Below are 10,000 nucleotides of genomic sequence, written 5' to 3'. Positions count from 1 at the left end.
GCAAAATGAAACAAACAGTATGTCACACCAAGAATATCCATTGTAATAAATGGAATCAAAACTAAACTTTAAACTTTAAACTCTCTCTCTTCTCCTTCTCTCTCTCTCCTCCTTCTCTCTCTCTCCTCCTTCTCTCTCTCTCCTCCTTATCTCTCTCTCCTCCTTCCCTCTCTCTCCTCCTTCCCTCTCTCTCCTCCTTCTCTCTCTCTCCTCCTCTCTCTCTCCTCCTTCTCTCTCTCTCCTCCTGCTCTCTCTCTCCTCCTCTCTCTCTCCTCCTTCTCTCTCTCTCCTCCTTCTCTCTCTCTTCTCCTTCTCTCTCTCTCCTCCTTCTCTCTCTCTCCTCCTTCTCTCTCTCTCCTCCTTCTCTCTCTCTCTTCCTTCTCTCTCTCTCCTCCTTGTCTCTCTCTCCTCCTTCCCTCTCTCTCCTCCTTGTCTCTCTCTCCTCCTTATCTCTCTCTCCTCCTTCTCTCTCTCTCATCCTCCTCTCTCTCTCATCCTCCTCTCTCTCTCATCCTTCTCTCTCTCTCTCATCCTTCTCTCCCTCTCTCTCATCCTTCTCTCTCTTTCTCTCATCCTTCTCTCTCTCTCTCTCTCTCTCTCTCTCTCTCTCTCTCTCTCTCTCTCTCTCTCTCTCTCTCTCTCTCTCTCTCTCTCTCTCTCTCTCTCTCTCTATCTCTCTATCTCTTTCTCTTTCTTTCTCTCTTTCTCTCTTTCTCTCTCACTTTCTCTCTCACTTTCTCTTTCTTTCTCTCTTTCTCTCTCTCTCACTTTCTTTCTTTCTGTCTCACTTTCTCTCTTTCTCTCTCACTTTCTCTCTCTCTCTCTCTCTCTCTACCTCTCTCTCTCTCTCTCTCTCTCTCTCTCTCTCTCTCTCTCTCTCTCTCTCTCTCTCTCTCTCTCTCTCTCTCTCTCTCTACCTCTCTCTCTCTCTCTCTCTCTCTCTCTCTCTCTCTCTCTCTCTCTCTCTCTCTCTCTCTCTCTCTCTCTCTCTCTCTCTCTCTCTTTCACTTCCTCCCCCTCCCCCTGCCTCTCCCCCTCCCTCTCTACCTCTCCCCCCCTCTCTCCTTCTCTCTCCATCCCTCTCCCCCCTCTCTCCTTCTCTCTCCATCCCTCTCCCTCTTCCTCTCCTTCTCTCCCTCTCTACCTCTCTCCCTCTCTCCCTCTCTCCCTCTCTCCCTCTCTCCCTCTCTCCCTCTCTCCCTCTCTCTCTCTCCCTCTCCCTCTCCCCTCTCCCCTCTCCCTCTCCCTCTCCCTCCCCCTCTCCCTCTCCCTCTCCCTCTCCTACCCTCTCTCCTGCTTCCTGTCTCTCTCTCTCTTCTTCTTACTCCCTTTCCATTATCCTCATTTATGTAGCACAATGTTTGACATTATCATGAAACATGATTGAAACAGATCTTACATTTACTGCTTTTGTGATATGAGAAGACTTTGCAGTTGCTTCATTAATATTATAACCCCTATGATCATATCTCGTAGTTATTGTTATCTGGTATAAAGCTATCTTTCTCTTGTCGTTTGTGGATAGGTATGACATGCAATTCGTGTGTTAAAAATATTGAGGGTCACATAGGTAAGCTGGAAGGGGTGAAGTCCATTAAGGTTTCCCTGGAAAATGAGCGGGCCACACTCATTATCGACCCTTCTTGTGTCACACCCTCCCATGTCAGGTAAGTGACTAGTCAGCATGTCTTATAGATAGAAAAGTATAATTTTCTCTTTGCTAAAGTATACAGATATGAGAGATTACTAAGTGCTTTTTTTTATTGATAAGCAGTACTAGTGACCCTTTTACATATTTAGAATCTTGAAATGTGATTAAGAAAACATATTTTTGTTTTTGTTTTTCTAGAGCAACCATAGACGACATGGGATTTGAGGCCGAACTCATAGCAGATGATAAAGCAACAGTAACCATAGGGATTGAGGGAATGACGTGCATGTCCTGCGTCAGAAATATACAAGGAACAATTGGAGAGAAAGCAGGAGTTATTTCAGTAAAAGTAAGTCGTTGTCTCAGCTGCCTTGGAAAAAATGTTAGAATATTTGTTTCTCACAAAAGATTTCACACTGCTTCACGCCTTTATCTAGCTAATTTTTCCTCTTCTTTAGCCCTCACACAATCTTCCTAGTCCCTGAGGCCCCATCCATGTGTGTCATCCTTTCAGATTCAATTGTGACTGTTTGGAATATTTAATGTTGCCAATAACTACAGGTACTGCATTAGTAAAAAATACATGCTGGCCAAATTTGATTTGAATGTATAATTTTCAGGTTACCTCATAGCCCCCAGTTGGCATCCAAGTTGGGACAGATGTTGACAAATGAATATAACAGTTAACTTGCATTCCTGAGTCTGAGTCTACTAGAATGATACCATATTATTTCAGGTCAGTTTGGAAGAGAAGAACGGAACAATCATTTATAATCCATCCCAGACAAATCCCGAATTGTTACGGACGCAAATAGAAGACATGGGATTTGAGGCTGTGTTACCTTCACCATGCGATCCAGCTGGAATTTCACTGAGCCAACAGACCTGTATCATATCTATACTGGGCATGACGTGCAACTCTTGTGTGCGGAACATAGAAGGCACGATAGGTGGCAAGAATGGCATAGCCTCTATATCGGTAAGAGTGGAGAGTGTTAATGTTGTTAACGCAATTTATTTTTAGAAATGATTTCTTAATCTGATACATTAGGGTATGAATTATCTTCATCATCAACTATATAACCTGCATATTGATATACTCTTCCATTTTATGTATTTAGATTTTTTTAGAATTTTAAAAGTTAATCAGGTGTATTAAAGTTATGCAGATATGATATTTTACAAGATAATTATTCACGTATGGTTGTAAGTCAATCAATTTAGATTGTATTTATATTTTTTAATTTCCACTAGGTGAGTTTAGAGAAGGAGGAAGGAACAGTAAAGTTCGACCCATCAGTCTTGAGTCCAGAATTAATTGCGGACATGATAGATGACATGGGATTTGAAGCAAAGGTTAAATCATCTCAGAATGGAAGTGTTTCATCAATACCTAATGGTAAAGGTAAGATGCAAACTTATTACATCAAGGTTTTCTCCTGTTTTATTTTATTTCCTCTAAGAAAGTTGTAATGCCTAGTTGTAATATGCACTTGATAACAGATTTTTAAAATAAGCAAGAAATATGTTTTAAATAATTTTAATTATTTATGTTATGGGTTCAAAGATGGCTATCCTGATTGAAATGTTTTATATTGAAGAAATTGAAATGAGATGTCACAGATGAATGTTTTCATGGAAGAAGAAATTTTGATCATTTCCAGTTCCTAAGGCCAGCCATGAAAAAAGTATAACAAGTTCATGGAAAGAAAATGAAGCCTTCGAAGGAGACGAATCTGAATTTGAAAAGTGTTTTGTTCGGATAGAAGGCATGACTTGTGCCTCGTGTGTGGCAGCAATTGAGAAGCATGTCAACAAACTAAAAGGTGAATACTTTTGCAGGTCATTTTCATATAACTTTGGAGTATTCTAGAAGTTATAGATTTAGACATACATGCATGTGCGCATATGTGTTTACGGATATGTATACGTATACATATACGTATACATATACGTATACGTATACATATACGTATATGTATACGTATACATATACATATAGATATAGATATAGATATAGATATATATTCATATACATATGTATTTATATATATTTATATATATATATATATATATATATTCCTATCAGATAAAGAAAACGCAAGCATCATAAACCTAACAGGCGAGAGGCTGTCTTATCAAAAACATCATTTCACTCCAAGAATCTGTTTCTAATTGGCAGGTGTCCGGAGCATCCTGGTGGCACTCATGGCAGCGAAGGCCGAAGTGAATTACGACCCAGCTCAAGTGTCTCCGAGCGAGATAGCCTCTAGCATCACAGAACTGGGCTTCCCGTCTTCCGTGCTAGACGAGGGGGTCGGCCAAGGAGAAGTAGATCTGGAAGTAAGCACATGCGTTGTGATTTTTTACTCACTTGGGGCTCTGTAAACAACTTTTGCGCAGCTTCTTCTACTTGTCTCCTGATTTAAAGTTGTTTGTTATTGTCTTCAATACTGTGTTTTAAGTGTGTCAAATCCTTGGCTGAATTTTTTTTACAGTTGAGCCTAAATACTGAGTTATATGGTTGTTGGACATTTGTCATTAGGCTTTTGAATTATTATGAATTTCACGCGACCAAGCTTCATTATCAAAATACATTATAGATTCTGCAGATATTTGTTTTGATAGTCTAATGCATATTTATCAGTGATGGGTAGTTCATCAGTCTAATCAATTTTAAAGATTTCAGGCATGACTTGCTCGTCCTGTGTTTATGCCATTGAGTCCAATGTCATGAAAATGAAAGGCCTCAAGTCGGCAGTGGTGGCTCTGGCAACCGAGAGGGGCAAGTTCGTTTTCGATCCTGCAGTCACTGGTCCTCGAGATATTATAGACTGTATTAATGTGAGTATCTAGTGGTAAATATGATCAGTCAAAAAAAGTATTCATTTTGTTCTTTTATATTGTAAATGAACTTGCCTGCAAACTTCATCATTATGTATATAATTCTTTTGAACAAGAATTTCAAGTTTATCTTTTATCTTACAGGGTTTAGGTTTTACAGCTAACTTGTATACAGGTGACATGGGAAGAGGCAGCTACTTGGACCACAAGAAGGAAATCAGAAAATGGAGGAACTCTTTTATAATTTCCCTCCTCTTTGGTAAATAACACTGGAACTGGTAGTTTATTGAGTATATAAGAGAAGAACTTCCCGAGTAAAAGGAAAATTGATTATAGAAGTTTTTGATTGGTCTTGATTTGTCCTTTGTCTTATGGTACTTTATGTGATTGAGTAATGTCACAAGTGGAAAAGACCACGACAGATTTATGGTCAGTTATAAGCTTCATTTTGTAAATATAACTTGATAAGTGCTTAGCAACTACATCATTGGTGGACATTGTCTTTTTAGGAGTCCCAGCCATGTTGGTGATGGTCTATTTCATGGCCATGATGGAGCACATGTCACACGTCGAGATGTGCTGTGTCCTCCCTGGCCTTTCACTAGAGAATCTTCTGCTTTTCCTCCTGGCAACTCCTGTACAGGTATGAATCCTGCTGTACATTTAATCAGTATTAGTTATAATATTTGCAAAATATTTATATATTTTTTCTTTATTTCATAAAAATATTTGTTGCCTGTCAGTAATCTGAATTGAACTCGCACAGTTTATTGGCGGTCGTCACTTCTACACGCAAGCATTCAAAGCTCTCCGACACAGGACGGCGAACATGGACGTCCTCATCATGTTAGCCACAACAATATCTTACTTCTATTCCCTGGGTGTTGTCATTGCTGCCATGGCCCTCCAGCAGACCGCAAGCCCAATGACTTTCTTTGACACGCCGCCCATGTTGTTAGTGTTTGTATCACTTGGGCGGTGGCTAGAACATATTGCAAAGGTGAGATGAGCAATTGCAACTACTTGTCAGGCATTTATTCTCTACATGATCTTATTAGAGGTTTTGGGCAAGCATATAATGCAGTCATGAATATTGCACTTTACTTTTATTTTTTATGTAAAATTATTGAATGAGTTAGGGTCTGGGCAGAGAGCTTGTGAATGGGGATTAGCACAAGGGGAGAAAGAGGGAGCATAAGAGGTTGCTTTGAAGAATTATTATTATTATTATTTTTATTTGGAGGCATTTGTATGGCATTCTATCTCCTGTGATTTTGGATATTGAAAAGGTTTCAATGCTTAGGCTGTAGACATAAATCTGAACTCTGAATAAAAAATGGTTTCTATTCTCTGTTGTTAAATGTTTAAATCAAATTCGTTTCATACAATTAGTTTCTTAAATTTGCATTTGCTTAACAGGGCAAGACATCCGAGGCCTTAGCTAAGTTGATGTCACTGCAAGCCACAGAAGCTACATTAGTTGTCCTTGACAAAGACAGTGATACAAGCTCCGAAAAGATCATAGACGTTAACCTTATTCAGAGAGGAGACATACTGAAAGTAAGTATATGCTCAATATGTTATGTTATTTACACTTGAGGTTTAACTCTTCATTCACAGAACATTCATAAGACTGCATCTTGGGTATGCATTAGTTCCAACAATCATGCCTCTGAAGAAGTGCTGGCTGGCAGTGCTGGAACTGGTACATCTGTAAAATGGATGAATAGGATTTGGACTTAATACTACATATCTGGAAATAAAGTATGAAGAATATACAGCCTACTTGAGAACTTTAAACTTATATAGTTCTCTGGCAGAAATTGCAGTTTTTTCTTCTTGTAAAGCTACATATTATAGACCTAATATACAAGCTTTTCTTAAAGGTAAAACCCGGGGAGAAGATACCTGTGGATGGTGTTGTGGTGTCAGGCAACAGCATGGTAGATGAATCTCTCATAACAGGCGAGTCCATGCCGGTGACCAAGAAAGTGGAATCGCAAGTCATTGGAGGATCCATAAACCAGAATGGCTTACTTCTGATGAAGGCCACACATATTGGGAATGACACCACTCTTGCACAAGTTTGTACTCTACCATTTGTGTATTAGTTTCAATCTAGGCCATATTGTGTGAGAGGGAGTTGTAAAATCATTTTAAAAAATTCAAATTTATGGATATTTTATTTTCTTTGTTCTTATATGTATGATTTTTTGCAGCTTCACTAAGTTTATGGTTTATTACAGATTGTGAAACTAGTAGAGGAAGCACAGACTTCTAAGGCCCCTATTCAGCAGCTCGCAGACAAGATTGCGGGTTATTTTGTTCCTATGGTTGTCACAGTTTCATCGCTCACCCTCATCAGTTGGATCATTGTTGGCTATGTCAACATTGAGTTTGTTGACAAACGTTACAAGGATAAGGTATGCTTATCATATAAAACTGACCATTCTACTGTCAATTTGCAATCAATAAGTTCATAGAAGAATTGTCTGTTAGAAAGGAATATTTTATCTTTAAATGTTGTCATATTTAGATATTTGATAGAAGGCATTTTATAACTTTAATTTGCTAGTTACCCTGGTTAGTTAAAGCTCTTCCTAACTGGTAAAAACTAATGGTCTTTGTGCTAGAATGTACCAGAAGTGGCATTTGGTTGGGTTTCCCACAAGAAATCTCATTTTATTCTTGTATCTCATTTTGCAATTTATTCCTGTTGCATGAAAATTGTGCTCACATTGGATGCATTTTAAAGACCATTGGACAGGATGATATGCTTACTCTCAAGAATTTAGCTGTTGAACAACATTATTATAGGGTGTTTGGAGACACACTAATACCTAAGAAAAGATTAATTCTTTGCTTATTGAAACATTTCTTGAAGCATGTTTGCACCTTTTTGTGATATATTGCACTGCCTATGGGTGCTTACAGGATATTTACAGCAAAACAAATCACAGAGATTATATGCCATTTTGCTACCAAGAGAGTTCTACAAGCAGAATCCTGTTCATAAGCAGATATAAATGTCATACATTTGATATGTAGTGTAGAATGAATTTCATGTGGTTTACATAGTTCTAACCCCATATCATATAGCAATATCTATTTACAAGCACATTCCTCTTTGTTCCTCCAACAGTTAGGAGATGGATACAGTAAAACTGAAATTGTATTTGAGTTTGCATTCCGATGTGCTATCACTGTCCTGGCCATTGCTTGCCCCTGTTCCCTTGGGCTAGCGACTCCCACTGCTGTTATGGTTGGCACAGGTGTCGGGGCAACCAATGGAATCCTGATAAAGGGAGCAGAACCCTTAGAGAATGCACACAAGGTAATTGAAGAGACTTTGCATTATTTGTTGATACAGTATAATTGAGCTACTTTGAACCATGTCCTTCAGATTGTGTACGTGATTTGAACAAAGAGTGGAATTGTCTCTAGGCTACAGTGTGTAGACCCTTGATGGTTCATTTTCTCTCCAGGTCAAGACTGTTGTTTTTGACAAGACTGGGACTATCACCCACGGCACACCAACACTAGCCAAACTCTGCTTGTATGTTGACGAGACTGTCTGTTCTCTAGCACAGTTCTTGGTGGTTGTTGGAGCAGCTGAGTTCAATAGTGAACACCCCATTGCTTCTGGTAGGTTTTCTGTTGATGTTATATTTCTATATCTATGTCTTTACACCTTTCCCTGTTCAGCATTGATTTTCTTCATTAAGCTGAACCATTGTTACCCTGGGGAAGTATATCACTTCATATGTTAATGATGGATGGATTGTTTTGATAAACTATTGGAAATACCTATAGGAATATAATTTTTGCCATTTCATTCTTTTAGTCACATTTCCATACATTTGTTGTACTTCTGGCTTTGGTATCGAGTGACAAAGTGAGACTTTTAATTACAACTTTCATGCTCCCTTTAACAGCAATCTCCAAGTTCTGCCAACAGTGCTTGGGCAACCTCAATGCACAGTGCAAGGACTTTAGGGCAGTGTCTGGTTTTGGTCTGCAGTGCACAATATCCGGGACACAGCACATCATCCAGGCTGCCATGACTTCAGAGATGCTTCTCAATGTGAAGAACTTGACTGTTAGTTATATTAATGAGTATGGGTGAGTAAACCTGTTTATGTTTGATTTGACAGCTGAAGCTTTTGGATTTGGGAAATTGAAAAAAATTCTATATAGAACTGCATGATCGGTTAATGATAGTTTAATTTGATTATATTGATAAGAATTTTTGTGTAACTAGGGTTGATTTGTCTCAGTGGATCAGGTTTGCCAATTAAACATCATATTTTCATGTATATGTGAATTTGATAAGTGAAAGCAGAATAAATATGATACTAATACCCTCTCCTCCAACAGACTGACTGAACTGAATGGTCGCATGCCTGAGAGACAAGAAGACTTGTTTCTTATTGGTGATGTGCTTGTGGATTGCACCCAGGCCTCGCGCCAGTCCCCAAGCAGCGAGGAGACTCCCCTTATCTCGCCTGGCTCGGTCTCTAGCACCTCTGAAGGCAGGAGCGTTCAGGAGCCATACCAGGTACTGAGGTTGATCGATCTGTGGAAGAAGTTTTAAAATGTTTATGTCCTTCAAAGCGATCTGGTTTACTGTAAGCCTTTCCAGAGGTCTTCATTTTCCTAATCCTTTTTTCTGCCGGAATTTAGATATGATGAATGTGTTTACAATGTTTTGATTTGTTAGTAGATTTTGTCAATATCCACTGTACAGAAAAAGGCTCACATAAATGACTTTAACCCAAAGCTGACAGACCATGCCTATCAGCGTCATAACAAACCACCCGGTCTGCAGGGTACAGCTGTAAGCCTTGGAGTAGGATGTTCAGCTTGAAGTAGTGAACTCCCGCACCCAATGTTTGCTCGTTGCCACTAATCTACAGAGTGGAGAATTTTTATTTATTTTCTTCACCCATCAGGGTTGGGTTAATGGTCAGTGATGTGGGGGCTATAGACCTGTGTGGCTGCTAGATAGAACAAAAGAAACATGAAGTGGTTGTTATAGAATTTTAAATATAGGTATTCTGTTCTATTGTAATTACATTTATGGCCAATATTTATTTACTAACCATTAAGTAATATGGCACCCATTATGGAAAGGATGTAAATTTTTAAAAATCAATATCAGAAAATTGTTATTCCATTGCAAAGATATTTTATCTTTAAAACATTTGAATGTTATTAATTAAAGTGGGACAAATGACCCTATTTTCCAAAGATGAATCCATCTTTATCCTGTAAACTGTAACATTTCAATGGTCATTAGCATTGGTCATGATATTACTAAAAAAAATATCGATTGTGCATATTATTGTTACCAAGAATTTTTACGACATGAGAACACATTTCAGGTACTCATTGGTAACCGAGAATGGATGAAGCAGAATGGAATAGATGTACCAAAGAATGTTGATGACCAAATGACGGAACAAGAGGAGCTTGGTCGCACTGCAGTCCTGGCAGCTGTCAATG

At 38.8% G+C, this 10,000-nt stretch overlaps 1 protein-coding gene across 10 annotated transcripts in view; it reads left to right on the top strand.

Annotated features, from left to right (window-relative positions):
* Window positions 1-10,000, top strand: part of LOC125047098 (copper-transporting ATPase 2-like) — a 44,118-nt gene that overhangs the window by 26,087 nt on the left and 8,031 nt on the right. For 8 of the 10 annotated variants that reach the window (XM_047645266.1, XM_047645250.1, XM_047645207.1 and 5 more), the window contains exons 3-20: window positions 1,526-1,667; window positions 1,850-2,000; window positions 2,388-2,630; window positions 2,906-3,056; window positions 3,316-3,477; window positions 3,834-3,994; window positions 4,334-4,495; window positions 4,640-4,754; window positions 5,005-5,138; window positions 5,262-5,495; window positions 5,915-6,055; window positions 6,382-6,579; window positions 6,742-6,918; window positions 7,638-7,829; window positions 7,981-8,140; window positions 8,431-8,617; window positions 8,873-9,053; window positions 9,880-10,000. In XM_047645266.1, the coding sequence (XP_047501222.1) occupies window positions 1,526-1,667; window positions 1,850-2,000; window positions 2,388-2,630; window positions 2,906-3,056; window positions 3,316-3,477; window positions 3,834-3,994; window positions 4,334-4,495; window positions 4,640-4,754; window positions 5,005-5,138; window positions 5,262-5,495; window positions 5,915-6,055; window positions 6,382-6,579; window positions 6,742-6,918; window positions 7,638-7,829; window positions 7,981-8,140; window positions 8,431-8,617; window positions 8,873-9,053; window positions 9,880-10,000 (3,012 nt within the window). The remainder of the gene's footprint in view (window positions 1-1,525; window positions 1,668-1,849; window positions 2,001-2,387; window positions 2,631-2,905; window positions 3,057-3,315; window positions 3,478-3,833; window positions 3,995-4,333; window positions 4,496-4,639; window positions 4,755-5,004; window positions 5,139-5,261; window positions 5,496-5,914; window positions 6,056-6,381; window positions 6,580-6,741; window positions 6,919-7,637; window positions 7,830-7,980; window positions 8,141-8,430; window positions 8,618-8,872; window positions 9,054-9,879) is intronic. The other 2 variants (XM_047645243.1, XM_047645238.1) reach the window with 2 other exon arrangements.

The sequence above is a fragment of the Penaeus chinensis genome, chromosome 4 (genome assembly GCF_019202785.1).
Source record: "Penaeus chinensis breed Huanghai No. 1 chromosome 4, ASM1920278v2, whole genome shotgun sequence".
Classification (NCBI taxonomy): domain Eukaryota; kingdom Metazoa; phylum Arthropoda; class Malacostraca; order Decapoda; family Penaeidae; genus Penaeus; species Penaeus chinensis.
Note: the sequence above shows the minus strand (reverse complement) of the source record. Positions and strands in the feature narration are given on the sequence as shown.